We start from the raw sequence: 26,525 nt of genomic DNA on the forward strand, positions 1-26,525 counted from the left end.
TAGTAAGAAATTCTTACAGCAGGTTTACTATGTATACACAGGTGTTCACACTATACTTATAGATGTTCCCTTTTCAAAAAAATATAGTGAATAGATAATGCTAGTTGCAAAGTTTATTGGTAAACTTGAATAGGTTTTCTATTACTCTTTGTTCAGTGCTTGTTAAATGTTCTCTCTCTGACATTCCCTTTGGTGGTGTAACAGTGCTTGTTGATGCTCTCTCTCTCTCTCTCTCTCTCTCTCTCTGACATCCCCTTTGGTGATGTAACAGTGCTTGTTGATGCTTTCTTTCTGATATCCCCTTTGGTGGTGTAACAAACTTGATCGAAAGACGGAGGTTTTAGATCACAACAGATGAGTATATATTTCAATTGTTATGCTTCTTATTGTCATTACTTTTGGAGCGTTTGTATGATCATTAATCATATACATAGCATGTGAATATATGTATATATATGCATGACTTGTGATGTCTGTATACAAGTATGCGTCCTGTTTTATTTCAAATTTTTTTTTTATGTCTATGCATGCAATTATATATCATTAGTGCTTTGTGGGTTTTTTTTTTAATGCTATATAGTCGGTTAAAGAGCTCTTAGCTCATGTTTATTGTTTACCTGTATATAGTTTTCCGACTTTAAATAAAAATTACTTACTTTACTTACTATAGCAGTAAAACGTATGACTTTTCAACAGTTTCACGACCATTCCTCACGATAAATTGAAGACTACGTTTGATATTAAAGATAGTTGCTTTTTCAATAACTTCCCATATTTACGTATCAATATTCCATTATCACCTGCATATTGCGTATGTGTGTCTCTCAATTCATTTGATACGCGAGAGTATGTTCAGCTTATGATCAATTTTAAATTGAGGTAGGCTATTGACAGATAAGTTGATATTACAGGGGTTTCAACAGTCTCGTTTAAAGTCAGCATTTTGCAGTCGTAATAATGATCCTATGTGAAAATACAATCTGGCGTTCGGTCGAATGATGTCTGGTGTGTTTCATACCAATTACTAGGCCGTTCTTTACCTAAAGATTTTGACTACGGATTGCTCCGTTTACCTGATTAAGATAGACGGTTCACGGCGGGTGTGATCGGTCAGCAGGGGATACTTACTCCATCTAGGTACCTGATCTCACCTCAGGTGTGTCCAGGGGTCCGTGTTTGTCTTACATTTAATTTTGTATTCTTTATGGGATTTATGAGATTGATCACTGTTCGTTATATTCACCTTTCATACGCCTAAAGGGGGGGGGGGGGGGGGGGCTAGGAGGCTCAGAAGATGAAAGCTAGCATGAGGCGCCTTCATGTTGAAGCAAGTCCTTTTGAATGTCGATACTTCTTCTACACAAAGAAGGCACACTTTCTTCTTAGAAATGTTTCCTATCGTTCTTTGTTGACTGTATAAATATCATCTGAGATTTTAAGAGAAACTGTTGTGGTGAAAAATACCGAAACTAAATGTTCTTATTGAGTATTGGCTTATCGAAGTATTTCTTCAGAGCCATGTTCAATATGAATTGCGCCAGGAATCCAAGTAAGTTTTAACTTTCCAAAGTCAATTCGTTGTTAGTATCTGCTTGATGGAGACGTCGCACGATTGGCACAGTGATTGAATCTAAACAATCCGAGCTGCAAGCATTAGTACTTCTTACGACGTTTTCCTTATTTCTTCTTCACCCTATGACAGCTATAGACGATCTTGTGTGTTTATGTCTTCCATTGCTTCTTCTTTCACAATCTTTTAATCATCACATGTTTCTCTTGCTCTGAATCTACTTCTTACGGCACTTTTAAAGTTTGAGTATTTTTTTCTTTATCGGGTTCAAAATAAAACCTTACTGCAGTAAAGGCTTCTCCAGCAATGACTGAGAGCACAACATTCCATTACAACGCCACTCATAATATCATGTCAGTATTTTCTAAATAAAAATGTGCTTCTAGAAGCAGTTTGAAATGAACTATTATTATAAAGCGTCCTGTACTGAAGTCCAAAATATTTTCTTGCAATAAAATTCTACAAAATATTTAGAACTGAGAAAAGCATGGATCTTCACTGAATAGTAAATTTGGTCGACATATTTATGCATTATTTGGTATGTATGTAATATATGGGTTATGCAGTCTTAAATACTGCGTGTATGTTTCACAGTTGTACCACTTGCCCGCAACAACTTTTGATAATGCAGTAAAAACGGTCCTTATAAAACACCTGTGTAAGTCACTTTGTTTATTATATGTTTGTTTAGTATGATATTCTAATAAAAAGAATTAGAATAACCAATCATCATCAACATTCAGTCGTGTCTGCTCTGTGTGTCACCCCCCCCCCCCCCTCCCATAATGAAATTATAAGGAGTGATATTGTCTGTATCTGTCAAATACATGATATGTAATCAATAAAATATATTTGTCCAAATGTCTTTTTATAGTTGTTTTTCATAGTATCAAAATGATAAAAGCTTCATGTCATACATGAGCCTGATCAAGATAACTTGTCCACTACATTGTTTATTTCATGAATTTCATATTGATATTACCTGTCGCTCTAATACAAGACACAGGCATATAAAAAGATTGATATGTACTTATATTAGATTTATATATACATGTATATATATATACGCACAGTACATAATATTGTAACCTTTTTTCACTAATTATTCTTTATTCTGAATGCAGAGGCTCAGTTACTCTGCTCTTCGTGTAACATTATGTAAATACGTTTATATATATCTTATTTTTCAAGATGAAGTTTTATCTTTTTGAACCAAACTATGAAAAATAGTCACAAACTGGACATGTCATCAGAGTGTAATGTATGCCTCCATACTCTCTGTCTTTACCATTGTAAGCAGGGCCCTTTCGCAGTGCTCCTAAGCCTGCCCCTCCCGTTTCGGATGACGGCGGTCTTTATTTTGGTGTGGATGACGAACCCTACAAATCGGAAGACTACTACAATGCCAGTGTGTTTGCTTGTGGGATCCCCATCCCAGTATTAAAGAAACACATCAAAACGGATCAGAAGCGGATCGAAGACGAATTCAAAGTACGATAGAATTTTTTTTTTATTCTTATAGATTAATGGAATGTCTTGATTGTTTAATAAGTATGTTTCCATTCGAATTTTGTACACAGGAATTACAAAAAGGGGCCATCCACCCATGCACCTTAGCCAACAAACTGGAAAACAAGCCTAAAAATAGATACCTCACAGTTTTACCATGTAATATGCGTTTGTACAATCCATTTATGTTGATGAGTTATAATAAAAGTTTTTTTTTATATACAATATTCATTATAATATGCTAGTGACATGATTCCAATATTGTCTTGTATCATAAATTATTCTGTTGGAAATAATACTGATACTGTTAGTATCTGCAATAAGTACTGAGAACGTTTTATTTTTGGTGGTGACTCAATTTTCAAGGTTACGTCGTATACAGTTAATTTCATTACCACGACAAATCTGTATGCAACATTTAGTAATATAACAACTGACGTACTCAATCCACAAACAAAATGATAAAAAAACATTGAATGAACCGTTATTGAAATCGATTGGTTATTTTGTAATGATACTTTACCATCTTTAAAGATGATCATTCCATTGTCCAGCTGACACCTCTTTCTGGAAAACCTGATACCAACTACATAAACGGAAGCTACATAGATGTAAGTTTCTTATTTCAATTTAATGGTAAAGTATAGATGAAAAGTAATCAGACAACAATGTGCTTTATTTAAACTATACACATAATGTAAATTAATAAATACGACAGAAATTTATGTTTAATACGATTTACACTTTTTGACTGAATTTTAAGACAGATTTTCTTTTCATGTAGAGCACGCTAGAGGACAAAGCTTACATTGCTACCCAAGGTATTATAATTTTTTTTATTTGTTATGAATTCTAGACTGATGTGACAAATAACAATGAATAAAAGATGGCTTATTATGTTGTATTTCAAGGACCTATGACGTCAACTATCGGCGATTTCTGGAGAATGGTTTGGCAGACATATTGTGGCAAAATTGTTATGCTTACAAACCTTAAAGAGAAAAACAAGGTACGTAAAATGAAAATTTATTCAATTGATAATCTTTCATACCAAAATAATTTTCTTCTTACCTTGATACTACAGGAATAGATGTTATATATTTCTCAGCGTTCTTACTTTTGGATAGATCAAATGTGCGCAATATTGGCCAAACAAAGGATCTACTCTGGAATTCGGACTTTATAAAATATCGGTCCAAGCAGAAAAGACACATGTCACATATGTACAGAGAGCAATACGACTGGAGGACATGGTGGTTTGTAACGAAGTTAATTGTAACAACACGTAATTGTAACAACACGTGGGATTGAACTTTGTCATAGATGTATCATCATTTTCGGAGGAATCGATGTCACAAATGGGACCGAACGAATAAATCGCTGTGCTTTAATGTCATTCGTAATTTTAAATCAATAAAACTTACTTTAAACCTTAACTGTAGAATATCATTTTGTGTTTTTGCAGACCAGTGAGTGCCGTACCATTCACCACTTCCACTACACGGCCTGGTCAGATCATGGTACACCTGATCACGTGCAGCTTGTGGCGTTCCATCATCACGTGTCTTCTGTATCGGCAGATTTCATTGGTCCCATGGTTGTACACTGCAGGTGCATAATATTCAGAATCTTACTTTGGACAAACTTGTAAGGATTTCAATAGTTAGAAATTCCAGCATTATACATGGAGCGACCGTGCATTATGCATGTTTCTATCTTACCATTCGCCATATCCCTGATATTCGTTTCAATACTTTGTAAGAAAGCCGATATCATATTGTGGAGTCACTAAATTTTACGTGAACCAAAGTTTCGAGGATTTCGTAGGAATCCCTATGCTACGACTTTCAAACCATAGCGAAGTGCCTAATTAATATATAATGTTTCAATATACAAAAACCATATCTACGAAATGACACCCCAACGAAGCTAAAGTTTTGATTGTAGGCTTTGTTTTGTCGATTCATTTTTCAGTGCTGGCATAGGTAGAACGGGTACCTTTATCGCACTGGATGCTCTTCTTAAACAGGCCAAACTTACCAACCAGGTCCAGGTGTTCAACTTCATTAGACACATGAGAAAGGATCGCATGAACATGATTCAGACAGGGGTATGGGTCTGATGTTAAATGCCTGCAATATTTTTTTTAGTGATGTGTGAAACGTTAAATTAACTTTTTAAGCAATCTAATTAAAATCAGATCCTATCTTTATTTATATCTATTTTTAATTAGATTGACTTTTTAAGAAACCCTTTCTTCTTTAAAACAAACGTGTAATATGTACTTTATGAAATTAAATTTATAAACAGGACCAGTATTTGTATGTTTATCATACAATTTATGAGGCACTTAATATGAAGAATACATCAATAAAAAGGAAGAATTTCCCGAAGGAGTTTTTCAAACTTGAGGACACATCGTCTTCGTCAGAGAAGAGGACTACGGCAGAATTTAAGGTTGATATTTTCATTTGTTTTCATGATTTTGAGATCACTTGTAACGTGTACAATAAAAGACAATGGTAACTACAATTGTATTCCTTTGTCTCCAGAGTCTTAAATCTATATATTCATCAAAGTAATATTGTCCCTTGCGGATTGGGTTTAGAATAGGTCCTTTGTACCCTTTGCTTTTCTGAAGAGCAACTAAATGAGGCAATCCTTTGAATGAGACCGCAAAAACCGAGGTCCCGTGTTACAGCAGTAGTGACACGATAAATATGCCTTCCTGCTCAAAGGCCGTAAACGCCGAGCCTTAGCCTAAATCTCGCAGTCTTTCAATGGCAGTGGTGACGTCTCCATATGAGTGAAATAATTTCGAGAGGGACGTTGAACAATATACAATCAATCAATCAATCAAATTAATATTACTTTTTAAAAGAAGTATATGCTTATTTGTTTAATGTAGCCAGAGTCCCCAGATCATGTATTGTACGAGATTTGCAAATATAAAGAGAAAATGTGTATGTACAAAACATTATGAAACACTTTCTGTTTTCTTCAGACATTACAAGAAATGAGGGGGGTGTTCACTGCTGACAGTTTAAACCCAAAGCCTAAGCGGAAAGGCATTAAAGGTATGTTGAAACACAAAGGCTACTTCAGTGCTATGCTATCTTGAGACATTTTTAAAAAAAATACTTAGATACAGTAGAGTCTTATTTGAAGAAGGGCAATCTTTTTTTTTTTTTTTTTTTTTTGGTTCAATGCGGTTTTTTTCAAGGGTTATAAAGCAAAGGAAATATTCTATTTTTAAAAAATAAAACCTACACATTATCATGGCATACATACTCGCTTTTTTCAAATATCAAAGTTATGAAATACGTAGTATGCAATAAATATACTGAGCAAAATAAGTTTAGCAAGTATTTATATGGGGTAATTTTGAAAAGAACTATCTGAAATTTTTAGCATGATTTCCATAAAATCAAGATACAAAGGTAACAAAACCCCGAAACATTTTTGGAAACTGGCGCTCGGAAATAATGCTATCGAATGTGATAAAGGATCTACAATATAGTATATTATGCTCAACGCGCACGGTTTTAGAAGAAATTTCTACACGGAAATCTTTTCAAGCACGCCTGGGGGAAAAGCGGCAAAGAACTGCTAAAGAATTAAATAGGAAAACAACCGAGACTTTCCGAAAATGAACGTAAAACGGTCATATGGATGCTAAGAGCAGAGTATTCGCATCTAAAGAAGTCACCAAACCCTTTAATGTGCATCCGTCCACCATTTTTCGACTTCTGACCCGATTTCAAACCACTGGACATGTTTCTGATCTGATCAGGGCGTCCAAGGAAAACGACTGATAGACAAGATCGTTTCATCATCACAACATCAAGACGTAATCGTTTCATAGCTGCTCCTAAAGTTGCAGACCAGTTACGCCCTGTAACTGGAGAGAGGCTAAATGGATTGAGTGAAAACCCCAGACTGCGTTCTGCAAACCTTCGGCCTCAAAGACATCTCACTGCAGTAGTGACCAGAGAATACCATTTAACTCAACATAATCGTCAATTCCGCCTTGCATGGGCCAATGCACGTCATCGCTGGATTCAACGGCAATGGAATGGGGAAGAGTTTGAATTCGTGTTTTGAGACGAAAAAATGAGCGACATTACCCCAAAAACGTCATTCAATGTGACCGCTATGGTGAGGATAATATTATGGTTTGGGGTGGAATAAGCCACCAGGGTAAGACAGATCTTGTGACAATATAAATGGGACTTTAAAATCGTTGTTCCTGTAGTTGTTTCCTTCCTGCTTCGAGAACATGCGAGCATATCCTAGCAAGATAACGTCCGTTCCCACATCGCACGATATACACAAGATATCCTACGTCAGAACAACGTTGGGGTCTTGGATTGCTAGAGATCGCCAGATTTGTCACCAATTTATCTTGTTTGGGACATACTTCGTCGTTTAATACAACGTCATACTGTCAATAACAGCGGAAATGGCGCTTGCTCTGCAGCATGAGTGAGACCGGACCGCCATACTCGAGATCAGTAACCCGATAAGAAGCATGAAACACCCTTGTATAGCTGTTATTGATGCAAATGGAGGCCATACAAGAGACTAATTGTTACTTTCCAAACCATGCCCCTGTGGCCTTCAATTCGACATTTAGATATATCGACGACGTTTTGTCTATTAACAATAATACCTTTCATTCATATGTCGATTCGATATATCCCTGTGCGCTCGAAATAAAAGACACCACAGAGTCGTCCACTTCTGCTTCATACTTAGATATTTTATAGAAAGTAGACATTAAAGGGAAAGACAACTCTAAATACATTGTTGCTTTTATGAATACAGTATTACTTACTGATAACGTAAATGACAGTCTTTAACAACAAAAACCCTTGCTTAACAATTAAATCAATATTAATATATCATGTATTTCAAATTACCCGCCGTTAAGAGAGTGGCCATTGATGTGTAATTTATGACGTCACACCGTCTGTTCCGGTTTATTTCATCAGTAAAACTGTAAACATGACAAGTCACGAACAGTTAAGTTTAAAGCCGTATATATTTGAGCCTGTTCCTTCGCAAGAAGAAATTAAGAAGAGACGTTCAGTCGAGTCGCAGACCAGGCAGACGGTAAACGTTTCTTCATACAAATGTCTCTAACTTCAACTTGTCATTACACAAATGATGGATCCAAAGTTTAGTGTTTTCTTTTCAAATGAATTGGTTGGGTCGGGAATTTCGGGGGGGGGGGGGGGACGGAATTCACATCTCCCCCTCACAATAGTGTAATTCACTACCTCACAGGAAGTCATCAACCTATTTATTCGTAAGATCTACCACATGCACATCTTTGATGATCTTAGAATCTTATCAAAACCGGAACAGACGATGTGACGTCAAAATTATTTTTGTGGTCTTGAATACAAAAGAGTTCCACATCATGGCAGCCTCTATAGATAGCTGGAATTTCAATTTTTAATGTTTTCAAATTAGTAGTGAAGCTTATCTAGGCCGTATATCAGCAGAATAGTATTACAAATCTTTATTATATAATTGATCCTATCATTTATAATGTAAATTTTTTGGGGGTTGCCTTTCCCTTTAACGGCAAACTGACAACTCAACTGTATGACAAACGGGATGATTTCAGCATGACAAACAAGCTGATGGCACAGGGTTTTCAACAGTCTCAATTGAATTCAGCATTTCGCAAATTGTATGGTCTCAATTGATTTCAGCATTTCGCAAATTGTATGGTCGTTATAACGATCTAGTTCGTCAATACAACCTATCATTGGGTCAAATGCTGTCTGACGTGTTTCATACCGATTGTTAGGCCGTTCTTGGCGCACTGATTTTGACTACGGATAACTCCGTTTACCTGATCAGGATATAGGGCTCACGGCGGGTGTGACCGGTCAACAGGGAATGCTTACTCCTCCTAGGAACCTGATCCCACCTTTGGTGTGTCCAGGGGTCCGTGTTTGCCCAACTATCTATTTTGTATTGCTTATAGGAGTTATGAGATTGATCACTGTTCGTTATATTCACCTTTCATGTATTATATTAAATATTTCAATTGCTAAACTTATTTTGTTCATTATAGATCTTGTTTAATTGATAAGCCATGACTATAAGTTCAGATTTACCAGAAGCGGAAAATGAACTATTTTGTTTTTGATAAGGATACGGAAACATGACAACAAAAATACGATATCATTTTGCTCTAGATGCTGCAAGTCATGGAAAGATCCAGACCATTAAAGTACCGGTATGTCAATTCGCACCATATTATAATGTACTTATTCTTAAAGATGGTCACATGCTACAAAGATTGACCAAACATGTGGAAAATAAAACGCCATATCTTTTTCATTTTAAGTAAAGATAAAAATAACATGATAAATTTTGCGTCGTATTTTCTCTGTGTTTAGCTACCTTTCAAAAGATTATCATCAAAATATACCACGATGTTGGATAGAACGTAAAGCAACGTTTTGAATGCATGTGATGTCATCTTTGTGACGCTAAAACTCAAGGAATCATAATACTGTATATGATATTCATTAGTTAGTTTCTTCTATGACATATCATCGTCGGAAACCCACAGTTGATTACGCTTCGTTCCTCTCTCCATCACCCGTGGGCCAATCCTAATCGCTCGTTCTCATGAATAAATATTTAGAGATATTGTCCAATCAAAGTAATCGTTATAGTAACGGAACTCTTCTGTCTTTAAAGGTAGCATTAACATCAATTTGCTATCACAACAATTGTATACCGAAATTGGACTGAAAGCGTCTTGTTGATTGGAAAAATTCGCTCAAGGTATACTATGAGCGGCCAATCAAATTGCCTCATTAATTATTCATGAGAACGAGGGAGTAGGAATTAATGGACCCACAGGTGATGGAGAGAGGAACGAATCCTAATCAACCGTGGGTTTCCGACGATGGTGAAGTGTGTGAATATTTGTTTTGAAGTTTCAGCTTGCTATCAACATAGCCGAGCAAAAAGACACTTTAAATACATAGCTGTAAGAAGAGTTGTGGACTCGAACATAATAGAGTATTGCGTCTATTGTCATTGTATCATAGAATAGTACATTTGTATTTTATCCCCAGCCGTACGGAGAAAGCCGTGGTTTCCAGTTGGTGCAATCCCTGATGCCGACAATGGATGTGGACCTGTGGAACTACGTCATGACGACAGAGTCGGCAGTCGTGGTGTCCTTGGATAAACAGTCCAGCGATGTTGTAAGTTTTGGAATGAACAGGATTTCAACGCTCGTTGAAATACATCAGGATTTATACCCAGAATGCTCCTTAAAACACAGTGCCCTTTTCACATAATGTTACCATCGACTAATATTAAAGTTGTCTTTCTGCCTATCAATCAAATACCCATCACAGGATCATAAGTTGGTGTGAAAGTTTCACCAACCATCATATACTTTATATCATCATAGACAGCTAGACATACTTTCAATAAAAATGGAGCTCGGAAATATTCTTATTGTGTGATCAGTCATCCAAAAGTATTACAAATGTACTTCGTAATTCTACGCATAAGTACTCTGAAGTCGATATTGAAAAGATTCTGGGGTTCCACATTGACAATATCTTTGTAGTCTTTGGAGAAAGATATGTTGGAGTTCCCATGGGCACAAATTGTGCTACTTTATTAACTGAACTGTTTTTGTATCTTATGATGCATATTTTATTAACATATTTTACATAAGAACAAGAAATTTCTTGCTGTGGCCTTCAAATTGACATTGGCATACCTTGATTTCGTTTCATTTATAAACAATACTCACTTTCATTCATTTGTCGATATATCCCAGTGAATTTGAGATAAAAGACAGCTTAAGAGTCTTTCACATCTATTTTGTATTATGATATTTTACTGAAAATGGACCTTTACGGCAAACAAACGACTCAAAAGTATGGCAAACGAGACTTTCAGCTTTTCTATCGTCAACTTCCCATATCAAATTTTATGTAGCAATATTCCATTAACACCTACATAAGGTATCAACTGATTCGATGTGCGAGATTATGTTTCTGCATATGATCAAGTTTTAAACTTAAGTTTAAATTCTATTGTCGTTATAATGATCTTATTTGCAAATACTACCTGTCATTTAGTCGAATTCTGTCTGGCGTGTTTTCCACCAATTGCTAAGTTATTTACATACTGTTTTTGACTACGGATCACTCCGTTTACCTGATCAAAATAGAGGACTCTCAGCGGGTGTAAATGATAACAATGGATGCTTACTTCTCCAAGGCACCTGATCCCACCTCAGGCGTTTCCACACTTTATATTAAACTTATTTCATTGCAACTAAGAAAATTGTAAGAGATGAAATCATAGTGTATCTGAATTGTGATCTGTTACTGAATACTGAGTATACATGTGACCTATTGCTATTGGTTTTCGTCCGTCGTTCATCGTGCATGCATTAACAATTGAAAATTTTAAACTTGTTCTTGATAACTACCATTCCAATTCTTTTAAAATTTGGTACGAACATCTTTGAGAGAAGGGGGACATAAATTGTAAATTTCAGGACTCTTACACTCCTGAGGCCTTAGGGTCGGGGCAAAAAATAGGCCAAAAATTGACCAATTTTCAAAAATCCTCTCTACAACCTTACATATATAAGAAAAACTAAATGCATGATAAGGTAGAGCAGGAAGTCCTCTACCAAATTTCATGATCCCCTAGGCAGTTCTAGGTTCTTACTCCAGTGCGGGTCAAACTTGGCATATAGTTTTATGTGTAACACATTTACATGTAAATAGCATCTTATTTAATGGTATTAATGCTAAATTGAGCAGGTAGCCCTAATTTAATGATCCCAGGGTAGAGACCAAGGTGGGGCCAAAATGGTCATGGCAATTAAATGTGTGCATCAAGAATGGAACATTTTTAATTTTTACTTGATAACTACCTTTCCAATTATTATAAAATTTAACATTAAACATCATTAGGATAAATTGGCATACATGTAAATTTCAGGATTCCTGCACCTTATGGGACCGTAGTGATGGAACAGAAACTGTCAAAAATTGACCAATTTTCAAAAATCGTCTTCTCTACACACATTTGTAAGAAAACATAAATGCATATAGTCATGTAGAGCAGGAAGCCCTCTACCAAAATGGTAAATTTCATGATCCCCGGAGTAGAGGTTCTTACTCCAGGGTAGGACCAAATGTTTATGTGTGAAAAATCTTCTTTCATGGTATTGATACTAAATTGAAACAAAATGGATATTTTGAAGAAGGTAGCCCTTTACTAAAATCGTAAATTTCATGATCTCAAGGGTAGAGTTTTGTTTGGTCCAGTGTGGGGTGGCCAAAGTGGACATGGTAATATCTTTATCATTCGAGAGATTACTTCTTTAATCTAGCTGATTCTATAAAAAAAAATTAATGCATACTAGTACTAGTATATAGGAAAAGCAGACATGGACATACCAAAGTTATGAATTTACAACCTCAGGGTACTGACTCTAAGGCTGGTCCATAATAGTCTGATGGTGTTAATACAACATATAATTTAGTATATAATGTCTTTCATCACTATGGAAACTTTCGGGGACATTTGTATTTCTAAGAACTCGTATTGTTTCATACTGCTGTCAGGAAAATTATCATATATTTCACAGTCCTTGAAGCTAGTAATACTATTAACTACCGTAATACTCGGGTGACCGATAAGACCTGTGAGACTCGTTTTTCTTTGCATTTTTTAAAAACAAGAATATTATTAAATTATATCTAATGGAAAGAATCAATACAAAAATTCAAAGATGCACTTAGATCATGAATTCAAACATCTCATACATTTCCAGCTTGGAAGTTTCCTACCGACGTCAGGAGAAACTCGTGTGTCCGATTACATGGCGACTTCGATCTCCAGCTCTGCCATCAACGAGAACGTAAACGCATCATGTGCAATGGTTGAAATAACCAACAGAGTAAGAACACGAAGGTGTTAGAAGAAAGGGAGGGGGCTGAACATGAATGTGATATATTTTTCGTTTAAAATGTATGTTGATCCAATTTTGCACACTGATAAGAATGTTATATTTATGCCTCCCCTCTTTCAGGGGGAGACATTGTTTTGTACTTTCCGTCCGTCCATCTGTCTTTCACAAAATATTGCGAACGCTTCTCCTCCTATATGGCTTATCGGATACACTTGAAACTTTGTACAATGCTTCATTGCCATTTGCAGATGTGCATATTGTCGGGACAGGAGGATCCAATTATTTTCCTAAAAGTTATAGTGGATCTAAGAGGGGTGGAGGATGTAAAATAGCTTGTGAACACTTTTCCTTCCGAGAAGAAGAAATGTGTTGCTGTGGCCTTCAATTCAACATTTAGATATATCGACGACGTTTTGTCTATTAACAATAATTACTTTCAATCATATGTCGATTCGATATATCCCTGTGAGCTCGAAATAAAAGACACCACAGAGTCGTCCACTTCTGCTTCATACTTAGATATTTTATTGAAAGTAGACATTAACGGCAAACTGACAACTCAACTGTTTGACAAACGGGATGATTTCAGCTTCTCCATCGTCAACTTCCCATATTCATGTAGCAATATTCCATTATCACCTGCATATGGTGTTTATAACTCTCAACTGATTCGATACGCAAGAGCTTGTTCTGCGTATAGTAAGTTTTTAAATCGAGGCAAGCTACTGACAAACAAGTTGATGGTACAGGGGTTTCAACAGTCTCGTTTAAAGTCAGCATTTCGCAAATTCTATGGTCGTTATAACGATCTAGTTCGTCAATACAACCTATCATTGGGTCAAATGCTGTCTGACATGTTTCATACCGATTGTTATGCCGTTCTTGGCACACTGATTTTGACTACGGATAACTCCGTTTACATGATCAGGATATAGCGCTCACAGCTGGTGTGACCGGTCAACAGGGTATGCTTACTCCTTCTAGGCACCTGATCCCACCTTTGGTGTGTCCAGGGGTCCGTGTTTGCCCAGCTATCTACTTTGTATTGCTTATAGGAGTTATGGGATTGATCACTGTTCGTTATATTCACCTTTCATATGGCTTATTGGATATATTTGAAACTTTGTACAATGCTTCATTGCCATATGTAGATGTGCATATTGTCGGGACAGGAGGATCCAGTTATTTTTTTCAAGTTATAGTGGATCTAAGAGGGTGGGGAATGTAAAATAGCTTGTGAACACTTCTCCTATATGGCTTATCGAATAGATTTGAAACTTTCTACAATGCTTCATTGCCATTTGTAGATGTGCATACCAATTATTCTCCTAAAAGTTATATTGGATCTTAGAGGGGTGGAGATGTTAAAATAGCATGTGAACGCTTCTCCTCCGATGTGGCTTATCCGATAGACTTAAAATTTTGTACGATACCCCAATGTCATTTGCAGATATGCATTGTGCAGGGACAGGAGGATCCAATTGGTGTCCTTAAAGTTATAGTGGATCTGAGGGGTGGAGGGTGTAAAATAAATTGTGAACACGTCTCCTATGTAGTTTATCGGGGTTCATATTGCTTACTTTATGTTCCTGCTCATGCTTACTCCTCCATACCATGCAGTACATTAAAGGGAGGAGGTTTAATTTGGAGCATTTCCAATTTGGGGAGCTGGGGAGACATTTGTTTTTCATAAAAACAGTCTCCAGTGTGTTTCCATTTAGTCGTTTATTTAATAAATGAATAAACATCAAGAGTAATATTTGGCCAGTTATCAAACATTGTAGGTACATTTGTTTATATACTCCCAATATTAATAATAGAAGTATTTTGTACTATAAAGAACACGGAGCAGAGTGCTGAGATCATGATTATAAAAACCTGCATCAGTGGAAAGAACTCCAAAATGACAGCCTCAGAAATGGCCAATCTAGCAGTACTAATCGAACACACTGAAAAAGCCAGCTCACTGATCGGGGAGACAATTGTATTAAGCAGGTAACCGTTTCATTTTGCAACAGCTTAACACTTTAGTTATACACTATATGTACTTGTAATGAAAGTTCTTTTGAATCAAAAGTAAATAATATCACAGTTCATATTGTAATAATGAATTTCTGCTACGGTGAAATCAACGTAATCAAATGGAATGGGAGTTTTAAAAAATACTGATGGAATTCTTTTATAGCACAAAAGTGTTTGATTTGAGAACATTAAATGTTGGCGTTATTGTAGTGACGGAATATCCGGCCCGGGATTGCTATGTGTCGTGTCGTACGCTATACAAGACGCCATCACAGAAAAAGCGGTGAACATATTTCAAACTGTTCGTCAGTTCCAAATCAGGAATCCGAAATTCATCGCTAATCAGGTACAGCGAAATCAAATGTAATAAGTCTGTTCTACTGTCAATATGGTACATAAAGACCAAAGTATGCCCTTCTGCATTCGAGGTAATATATCCATCAAAAATATTAGAAAAAATAACTGCAAGACTGTTTAACATGTCAGTAATGGGTATGTGAAAACACACTTTCTTGACTCCAGGTCTAGTTGTGAATACCATTACAATGTAAATATAGGCTTCCAAAGAAATATATATCAAAAGTTAAATCGTTGCCCTGTTATAATCATGTGCTTTTCTCCGAATTGTTTTCTATAGGAGGACTACGATTTCTGCTACAAGGCTGTACACGAATTCCTTTTGACAGACAACGATTATGCCAACGTCGATAAGGACCAAGAGTGAATCAGTCTGCATTGATTTTAAGATTTAGGTCTGGCCTTGTAGAAAATTTTCATCATGTAGCACCCTTACTGTGTGAAAGCAGTAGGCTTGTTTTCAGTATCAGTTACAAATATTAGTACTTTAAAACTGCTACTGTAGAGGTTCAAGGTTTTAGTGCAGATGAAGCGTTTTTCAAATTGAAAATGGTAAAGTCACCACATTAATGCATTACAAACTTTTATATGATACATTGTGTATTATTGTTTATTGTTCAATATCTTTTTACCATAACGATTAACAATGAGACATAGGTTTTTAGATACTTTTGACAATAATAACCCCCACCACTCACAGCCGACATTACTCTACATAGAGTGTGATTGTTCCTCATAGTAATGTCTCTAGTCTACTTTATTGAATATTCATACTCCATCACAGCAGATAACCTGACAATTCAGATAAATAATTAAACACGGCTAATGTCTCTAGTCTACTTTATTGAATATTCATACTCCATCACAGCAGATAACCTGACAATTCAGATAAATAATTAAACACGGCTACAAAATTACTTCTCATACAGACCCCATTGAAAAGTCCAACATGGAACTGCATAGGTTTCTATGCAAGAACACTTTAGTAGGGCATCGTCAGTTCTCTTTGAACAATTATGGTCTGTGGTGGGAGCGTTTTCATCGTGGTGACATCTGGAAGGGCTGAATCGTCAAGTGACTTTCCAGTTTTGACTGTCATGCCCTTTTCATCGCCTTCACGATGAGACACACGGAAAAGAAGCTTTTGATTTTCGCGCTTTTGTGATTTTTCTGACGTCTTGGTAAATTTATGACGGGCATCTGAATTGTGTTTCTTCCAGTCGTTGTAACTGTATTTCAAAGAGAGCAAATTATTCACGCTGTTAGTAATATTTCGTAATGTCGTCATTCTGCTTTGAACTTTTTGAGAGTGTCTTCGGACTTCGGCAGTGAGAATTCGTTGTCCACGTTCATAAGCGCGGATCTTACGCTCTGTTTCCTTTGTGAGATCACGATGAATCCGGTGCAGTTGACCATGACGTGTTGGGTTCCGCATGGACTCAAACCTGACGTCATGAGTGGTATCGTATTTTAGCTGCCAGTGAATTGGCGGTTGTCGATGTTCCTGGTCTTCTCCAGGGATGTGGAATTTCTTTTCTGTCATCATGATTCAGAACACTAAACTGAGGTCAAGAAACGCATAGCAAGTTCCATTTTAGTCAAGTCTTCACATACACAAATTTATACATCCATTTGGAAATAGTAAACACAAAGGTTCTGACTGAAAAAAAACAAGACGTCGTGGAATTAAATGTGTCGTTTTATATGTGGTATATACCCAAATCAAATGAAAACTGTGGTCAGTAGTATTCTTCCAAATCAATTTCCAGATCATATTTTCAGGAGTTCTGACATGATGTGGCACTTTTCTAGTGTATATGCTTATTGTCTACGTCTTTAGAAATAAATAAAGGACTGTAGAATACAACCAGGCAATCAATGTTTGTTTATTGCATTTAGACACTAACAACAGTATAAAATTACATCGAATCGGGCACTGCCATTCACTTTCACACATCTAATCATTTTTACAGCTTTGCAATAAATACATGGAATCGATAGTTATTACTCTATAAAACTTTAAGAATCCATAATTGGAACATAAAGTTGTTTCACAAGAAAAAAGAAATTTTTCATACGAAAGAGCAAATACAAAAATTCTTCAAAATGTGGTTTTTGAATACAAACCTTCATAAAGTATGAATTTCTAGGTTACTCCAGTATGTAAAAACCAAAACTGCCGAGAGAAAATGTCTCTGACTTTAAAACAATAAAATTTAGTTTCAAAAGAACATTGAAGCATTAGTTGGTTGAACGTTAGCGAGATCTCCAAGTGTAATCATGTCACGCATCACATGGTCTTTTGAATGACACACAGTTGTGACATGGTACCCAATCTACTACAAAGGTTTTTTGATAGACAATATCTTAGATGTTATCGTTTGTGATAATGGAATACGTTTGATAAACATGTGTGTATGTAGTATGTTGTATACCAACAAGGTTTAAACAAATAGCACGATCGTTTGTTGAAAATTAGGTATCTGCAAATTTTGATGGAAACACTAAGTTTCTCAAATTTTTATAGACAATCCCCATGCTCGATTTTCAGAAATTATTGAGTATTCGAAATCAATTTATATACAATGTAGTTATTAAAGAGAAAGAGAGGCAAAGAGTTTAGTTGCTTTTTTAATGAAAGAAAAAATGATTGGCTTTTTAAAAAATCTTGGACAAGCATCACTGACCTTTCTTCTCTCACAATTTCTGTCAAATTAATCCAACAAAGAGGAAAATCAAATAAAATTATAAGGCCCAAACACACCGAGAAGCACCTCAGATACACCGAGAAGCAATATAGCGACTGTGTATTTAATATACCTCCAACGAATATTGATATTTACATATACTAAAATGTGCAAACTTTAAAATCTGACAATGCATTCTTTTCAACAATGTGTAAGCGAATTGGAGAATTGTGTAAAAATCAAAGAAATTAATTCAATGTTAGTTGAAGTATATTTTTGTAATAAAAAAATGTTGACTTTCAAAATTTTATATTATTGGAGTCATTGTCAGGAATCGGTGTGATGCCGATTGTGAAATGCATACTTGTTTAACGTTATTCTGCCATTAACAGGCATTCTACAATTACATGTGCGAAAAAAATTTAGATAAATTATATGGATGTTTTCTTTGAAACATCGTATTTTAAAGTCAATGGTGGTATATCAAGTATTGACCAGTTTGATCCCGTGGGGATCCGGGTTAGAATAGGTCTTCAGTACCTCTTGCTTGTCGTAAGAGACAACTAAATGGGGCGGTCCTTCGGATGAGACCGCAAAAACCGAGGCCCCGTGTCACAGCAGGTGTGGCATTATAATGATCTCTCACTGCTTAAAGGCCGTGAGCGCCGAGCATAGGCCTGAATTTTGCAGTCCTTCACCGGCAATGGTGACATCTCCATATGAGTGAAAAATTCTCGAGCGAAACGTTAGGCCAAGTAAAATTAATTAGTAGATTATCATTCAAACTTCACAAAAAAATGGGGCGGATGGGAGGATTTTATTTTTTATTTTTCGCAATGGTATTCTTGACCTTGAAAATGCCTCCTCTCATTGAGAAAAGGCTTTATAAATCATACTTACATGTGTATTTGGGTTTCTAAAAGGCAAAGTGAAATAAAGTACGTTTACGATACCGGACCGGACATAAAAATATCCGGAAATCGTAATTTTGAAAAAAAAACGGGGCGGGGCGATTTTCGAGGGGCGGGCGGGAATGATAATCTACTAATTAATTTTACTTGGCCTTAAGCAAGATACAATCAATCATTAGCTTATAGTACCAAAACTTCACAAACCACCATTATATTGTCCCCTAGCGTTTACTATGATGTATAAACGACTGGCATCCTTCCCCACGAACTCATATAAAAGTTGGGTGGGTAAATGGGAAACCCGCATTTCATCATCATTCCCTTGATGTATGTTGTCTATAACCATGTAAAGAACGACTAATATGTCATGTGTACTTCCGCTCGGATATTAACCAATGAGGCTACAGTTTAATATCCGAGCAAAAGTACATGTGACGTATTAGACATTCTTCAGACGTTAATGGTAGCAGGATACATATGACGAATTAGACATTAATGGTAGCTTAACTGGTTAATATCCGAGCGGAAGTACATATGACGTATTAAACATTAATGGTAGTCTAACTGGTTAATATCCGAGCGGAAGTACATATAACGTATTAAACATTAATGGTAGTCTAACTGGTTAATATCCGAGCGGAAGTACATATGACGTATTAGACATTAATGGTAGCCTAACTGGTTAACATCTGAGCGGAAGTACATATGACGTATTAAACATTAATGGTAGTCTAACTGGTTGATATTCGAGCGGAAGTACATATGACGTATTAGACATTAATGGTAGCCTAACTGGTTAACATCCGAGCGGAAGTACATATGACGTATTAGACATTAATGGTAGCCTAACTGGTTAACATCCGAGCGGAAGTGAGTGGTAGACATGTTCTTGTTTGCGGTCTTTCCGCCGTTCTTCAGATTTAGGAAAGGTAATTATAAGTTACTTCATTTATATGGCACGTTAAACGTTGCGAAATTTGATCTTTTCCATTTGCATTGTATAATTTTTCGTTTGTATTGAAATTTTCTTTATTTCCATTGTGTAATTACACACACTTTTTAAAGAAAGTTCAGGTATATTGTTGTTACCCTGGTCCGTCTGTCCATCAGGTAAATTGTTGTTACCCTGGTCCGTCTGTCCATCAGGTAAATTGTTGTTACCCTGGTCCGTCTGTCCATCAGGTAAATTGTTGTTACCCTGGTCCGTCTGTCCATCAGGTAAATTGTTATTACCCTGGTCCGTCTGTCCATCAGAATTGTTGTTACCCTGGTCCGTCTGTCCATCAGGTAAATTGTTGTTACCCTGGTCCGTCTGTCCATCAGGTAAATTGTTATTACCCTGGTCCGTCTGTCCATCAGGTAAATTGTTGTTACCCTGGTCCGTCTGTCCATCAGGTATATTGTTGTTACCCTGGTCCGTCTGTCCATCAGGTATATTGTTGTTACCCTGGTCCGTCTGTCCATCTGTCAGTCTTCTTCTTCAAACTCCTCTTTTATTTTAAGTAGTAACCAATTAATCTTTATGAATATGATAGGTAGTGTCCTGTAGATGTGCAATAAGGTTTTGGAATTTTCAATTTTACCCTGGCGGCAAAATGGGGTAAAAATTGATAGGTTTTCGAAACCAATCTAATTAAAGTTAGATCCTGAAATACGCTCACGATCGCTACAATAGGATCTGACATAACTCCATAGGGGGTCATGTCCGCATGACCTTTCGCTTGAAATATTCATGAGAACTATCAGCCAGTCAGATTGCGCCATACAGACAATGATGGCTATTTAGGAGGTTCCCGGCAATTTGTAAACAAGTTGCAGTATAATCTCTCTCCCACGAAGTTTATTCCACACTATAAAATTGTATATTCTAACATTAGGAATTTTAAACTATTGTAGCGATTGTGAGCGTATTTTAGGATCTGGTTTTAATTAGATTGGTTTTTCTCCAAACACCTGGTTCCCAAAACTCTTATGCATAGCCAAATCCTCTTTTGGAAGGTGATTGGTGGTGTCCTCTAGATGCGCAATAAGTTTTCGGAATTTCCCTTTTCACCTTGAGGGGCAAATGGGGTTGGGAAAACGACGAACAAAAACAACCTTGTGCTCAGTGTATTGTGTCAAGGGCATTTACCCATCAAAATACTCATTGCATCTTGATATGTGCAGCAGAAATGTATATGGTTTAGAGGCGAGAACCTCAATTGTTTTAAATATATTTCAACAATTATGAAATGTGGTTTTGCATGACTCCAGGGCACTTGCCCAACATAATTCTCAATGCATTTTGACACATGCAGCAAGATTATACTTGGTATAAGGTATATTATGTGTTAACTATACCTTAGATTATATAAACTAATGCCATTTTTCGTTAATTGTGGTGTCTCGCTTATGTTCCGGTCCAAACTTTATAGATACAAACGCACTTTACAATGCCTATAGATACATGTACATGTTTGTATCTTATGGTACCTGCAAAATGCGAAACGAAACCTACCGAAACGAAATATTAGTAAACGAATTCAAATCGAAACGAAACGAAATCTAAAGAAACGAAACAAATTGTATAACCGAACTTTTTAATCATAATAATGAATAAAAATGGTAATATGGGCGAGCATCATATTGTACAATTGTATGAATTACTTATTATATACTGTACATATACGAATCGATTTCGTATAATGTGGTACTATCTAATTCTTCTTCCATGATTGAAAGTACTCCCACTTCAGCAGCTAGAGATAAAATAATATGTTGCACGTGCTCTTGCTTTCTACTTTCTCATGAAGACATTGGCTTCTTCAAACAATGTTTGATGCTAACCGACGGATCGCTTTTAAATATGTTTCAGTCGATCACTGTTTTTTTCAAAAGAGTATAAGAGGAATATCAAATCTCGTACTAGACACGTAAAAACTAAATTGCGTATGGTCTGTCTTTCTGTGTTTAGTAAACCAGAAATGATGAAAGAATTAAATTACATGGGAAATATGTATTGGTTCCAGCTGACAAAGCTTGTCACAACAGTCCATTACAAGCAGAGCCGAGGAACAACTACGGACTTGTTTGCACTCTGTCCGTCTGTCACATCAGAGTTTTCCCGAACTTTTTTTTTTACCATGCTTTGATTTGGGAAGCTGAAATTTGGTATATGGTCTACTATTGTATATTTTCAGGTGAATTTTAAGTTTCGACACAGTTGAGTGCTTTTTACGAGATTTATGGAACTTTGTGCCGAAAATAGTTTTCCGGATTTTCCCCCACTGATTTAATTTCGGAATCTGAAATTTGATTTGTGGTTAATACTGGTTATCAAATGAGTAGATACAGAACAAGTTCACCTTTGTTACGGTTGACTATTCGAACGAAAATTGTAAGAGTTGGTGTTATAGTTGATTGAATAAATTCCTGTATTCGTCTAGTTCTCTGTATTTTCTATATAATCTAAGGCATACCAATTTGTAATCGAGTTCATCTTATTTGCCGCATTCATTCACAAGAGGTCGAAATTACATTTCCTGGTATCAAAAATGATATCCATCCGATAGTCCAAAAATATGCAATTATGAATGTTTCTACTTTTTATTCAAACACACAAGAGATCACGTAGCGATAGAATACACTGTGTAGGGGGAATGTTCAGAATACTGGAGGTGATGCTGTTCCTATTACATAAATAAAGGTGATGATACAAATGAAGATTCACTCGTTATGACAATAAAGACATCTTCGTTTGCAGATGATCGTTGACTTGTTTTGAATATTTAATGCAAAAACCAATACAGTTTAAATTTTCAAGACCGGACATAAACCAGGCAATATGTATAGATTTGTTAAATTCTGTTTCCCTAATTTTCTTTTATTCTCTTCATTATTATTAATATATATGTTGTTGACGGTGCTACCGTTTGAGTGAGTGCAGCTGCATGTTTGTACATATTTTGTAATGTCCATACTTTGATCAGATTCAATTTAAACAGTATATTTGTCAAATACTCAGTACCTGAATGAAATTAGGCAGCAGAAACAGCCTATTTTAGTTTTCTCGCAGGGTCTTATATTAACTCATTAAAACATATCATACATGAATGTGATAGAAATATTTTTTATACTATATACATTTAATTTCTGCTGCCTTCGCATAGGGTGGGGCCAAAATGGTCAGTTATCAAAGGGGAAGGCAAACCAAAAATGTTTACATGAAAAATGATAGGATTAATTTTATAAAGATTTGTCATAACATTCTGTTGATATACGGCCTAGATAAGATTCAGTACTAATTTGAAAACGTTAAGAATTGAAATTCCCGCTATCTATAGGGGCTGCCATGATGTGGAACTCTTTTGTATTCAAGACCACAAAAATCAATAATTTTGACGTCACACCGTCTGTTCCGGTTTTGATGATAGTCTAAGATCATCAAAGAGGTTCAAGTGGTAGAGTTTAAGAATATATAGGTTGATGCCTTCCTGTCAAGCAGTTAATTACACTAATGCGACGGGGGGGGGGGGGGGGGGGTTAGAAAAGGTTTTCTTCTTCGAACTAATCGACTTGGAACCATGCGCAGAATATTATGCAAACGAATCGACTTGGACCGGTAGGAGACATGCATTGTTATGCAAAACTTATAGAATGCTTGTTATGTATTTTAGAACTTGGCTTTAATTCCACATTTGGTAATCCTGTTAGAGTCTCATTCAAACGACGTAATTCTTTAAAATCATGTTTCAGGTCTAAAGACATTAAAATAATCCAGTCATGGGACGAATGAATTTAAGTTACCGTACCTATACTGGATTTCAAAATTTTACAAAACCCTTAGAAATATACATTGCAGGATCCAGTAAATGTTCTACCAAGTTCCATATCTTTACTCGTCAAGAAAATAGAACCTGATGTGCAGGAGAAACATCAGACGCATTGTGCAACAACATATGCGAGAATTTTGAAGCGTCAAATTAACATAAACTCAAATAATTGAAAATATCTTTAATTATTTGAAGGTATCATCAATTCTATTGTTGCGCGCAATAATTGAATTAACGCGCGCTTCCATTCAATTAATGAGAGCAATAATTGATTTGAGGCGCACATCAATGTGATGGAATTATTTGGAGCTCGGAATAAATTATTTGATCTCTTATTCAAATATTTACAACGCTTTTGTATAAGGAATTAATACGTGCATTATTTTAAAGAGAGCAACAATTCAATTAAAGAGATCATTAATTCAATTGTGGATATGTTTGAATTGACGATCTCTCTAATTAGATAGTTGCTCTCTCTAAAAGAATTACTGCGCGCATCAATTAAATTAATGATATCATTAATTCAATTGAAGAGAGTACAAATTCAATTATTGTGCAGATTAATTGATTTGATGCGCGCTACAATTCCATTGAAGGGAGCAATAATTCCATTATTGCGGGCATTAATTGAATTGATGCGTGTATTAATCGAATTATTGCTCTCTTCAAATGAATGATAGCGCGAATCAATTTGATATCATTAATTCATTTGAAGATTATAGCGCGCATCAATTCAGAAGAAATCTGAATAATGAATGCTATCAACAATTCAATGAATGCGCGCAATAATTCAGAATTGAAGATATCATTAATCATTTGAAGAGATATTTAATTGAATTGTTGCGCGCATCATATGAGTTGATGATATCTTCAAATGATTAGAGGTATCTTCAATTATTTGAGTTTATGTTCATTTGGTGTAAATCAGATGTGTATTTTCAAAACGTCCAAAGAAATTTTACCAAATTTCAAAATTTTCCGAAATCAACAGTATAAAAACGTACAACTTTCCAACACTTTACACCACCATTCGTAGACGATAAATTGAAGATGAGGCTTTTAAAAAATCATACACAACTATTTCTTCAATAAAAATAGAGCTTGGAAATGGTTACATCTTATGATCCAAATTACTTTGTTTAACACCAGTCTGATTCTACGCACAAGTACTCGACGACGTTTTGTCTATTAACAATAATAAATTTCATTCATATGTCGATTCGATATATATCCCTGTGAGCTCGAAATAAAAGACACCACAGAGTCGTCCACTTTTGCTTCATACTTAGATATTTTATTGAAAGTAGACATTAATGGCAAACTGACAACTCAACTGTATGACAAACGGATGATTTCAGCTTATCCATAGTCAACTTCCCATATTCATGTAGCAATATTCCATTATCACCTGCATATGGTGTTTAGATCTCTCAACTGATTCGATACGCAAGAGCTTGTTCTGCGTATGGTCAGTTTTTAAATCGAGGCAAGCTACTGACAAACAAGTTGATGGTACATGGGTTTCAACAGTCTCTATTGAAGTCAGCATTTCGCAAATTTTATGGTCGTTATAACGATCTAGCTCGTCAATACAACCTATCATTAGGTCAACTGCTGTCTGGCGTGTTTCATACCGATTGTTATGCCGTTCTTGGCACACTGATTTTGACTACGGATAACTCCGTTTACCTGATCAGGATATAGGGCTCACGGTGGGTATGATCGGTCGACAAGGGTGCTTACTCCTCCTGGGCACCTGATCCCACCTTTGGTGTGTCCAGGGGTCCATGTTTGCCCAGCTATCTATTTTGTATTGCTTTTGGGAGTTGTGGGATTGATTACTGTTCGTTATCTTCACTTTTCATGAAAGAGGTGTTGGAATGCTTCTGACAATATATATGTCGTCTTTGGAGATCAACTCTTTCAAAAGTCTGTTGGAATTCCTCTGGGCACAAATTGTAATAGATACATCGACGTTTTATCCATTATCAATATTCTCTTTCATTCATATGCCGATTCTATATACGGTGTATCTCAGTAAACTCAAAATAAAAAACACCATATAATCTTCCACATCTATTTTATATCGACATTTACTGAACATAGACATTTACGGCAAACCAACATCTCAATTTCTTGACCAACAAGATAACTTCAGCTTCTCCGCCGTTAACTTTTTATATTTATGTAGCAATATTCCATTACCACCTGCATATGGTATTCATGTCTCTCAACTGATTCATTACACAGGAGCATGTTCTGCGTATGATAAAATTCCAAACCGACGCAGGCTACTGACAACTAAATTGATGTTACAGGAGTTTCAACAATTTGGTTTTTAAGTCAGTATTTTGCAAAATAATACTACATTTGTACATGTATATGATAGTTTCATTAGGTCGAATGCTGTCTGACATGTTTCATACCGATTGTTAGGCCGTTTTTCATATACTGATGTTGACTACAAATTACTCTGATCAAGATATAGGATTTAACAGGTCAACAGGGTTTACTCCACCATGGTACCTGACCCCACCTCTGGTGTATTCTTCACAGGATTTATGAGATTAATTATTTACTTTTTCATTCCTATAAGATTTTGAAGATGTTCCAAACAAAAACACCTTGGGAGGTACAAATATGGATTTACAAAGCAAAATGAATATGTCA

The 26,525-nt window shown here is 35.9% G+C and overlaps 2 protein-coding genes across 5 annotated transcripts in view; one reads left to right on the forward strand and one right to left on the reverse strand.

Annotated features, from left to right (window-relative positions):
• LOC125670387 (receptor-type tyrosine-protein phosphatase alpha-like) overlaps positions 1-18,443 on the forward strand; it is a 40,688-nt gene extending 22,245 nt beyond the window's left edge. For all 4 annotated transcript variants that reach the window (XM_048905514.2, XM_048905516.2, XM_056162505.1 and 1 more), the window contains 16 exons: positions 2,871-3,061; positions 3,151-3,238; positions 3,614-3,690; positions 3,864-3,900; positions 3,991-4,088; positions 4,207-4,335; positions 4,545-4,690; positions 5,054-5,189; positions 5,390-5,536; positions 6,084-6,156; positions 9,295-9,335; positions 10,189-10,320; positions 12,930-13,055; positions 14,908-15,062; positions 15,300-15,435; positions 15,727-18,443. In XM_048905514.2, the coding sequence (XP_048761471.2) occupies positions 2,871-3,061; positions 3,151-3,238; positions 3,614-3,690; positions 3,864-3,900; positions 3,991-4,088; positions 4,207-4,335; positions 4,545-4,690; positions 5,054-5,189; positions 5,390-5,536; positions 6,084-6,156; positions 9,295-9,335; positions 10,189-10,320; positions 12,930-13,055; positions 14,908-15,062; positions 15,300-15,435; positions 15,727-15,813 (1,799 nt within the window). In that variant the 3' untranslated portion in view covers positions 15,814-18,443. The remainder of the gene's footprint in view (positions 1-2,870; positions 3,062-3,150; positions 3,239-3,613; positions 3,691-3,863; positions 3,901-3,990; positions 4,089-4,206; positions 4,336-4,544; positions 4,691-5,053; positions 5,190-5,389; positions 5,537-6,083; positions 6,157-9,294; positions 9,336-10,188; positions 10,321-12,929; positions 13,056-14,907; positions 15,063-15,299; positions 15,436-15,726) is intronic.
• Positions 16,270-16,992, reverse strand: LOC125670389 (uncharacterized). The gene has a single exon (XM_048905519.2). It carries the CDS (start codon positions 16,990-16,992, stop codon positions 16,429-16,431), a length of 564 nt encoding a protein of 187 aa, XP_048761476.1. The 3' UTR covers positions 16,270-16,428.
• Positions 18,444-26,525: the final 8,082 nt, after the last annotated feature.

Source organism: Ostrea edulis, chromosome 4 (genome assembly GCF_947568905.1).
Source record: "Ostrea edulis chromosome 4, xbOstEdul1.1, whole genome shotgun sequence".
NCBI lineage: Eukaryota > Metazoa > Mollusca > Bivalvia > Ostreida > Ostreidae > Ostrea > Ostrea edulis.

What these genes read in the sequence shown, in the direction of transcription:
- LOC125670389 (XM_048905519.2), bottom strand. Translation starts at nt 16,992, where the DNA reads ATGATGACAGAAAAGAAATTCCACATCCCTGGAGAAGACCAGGAACAT.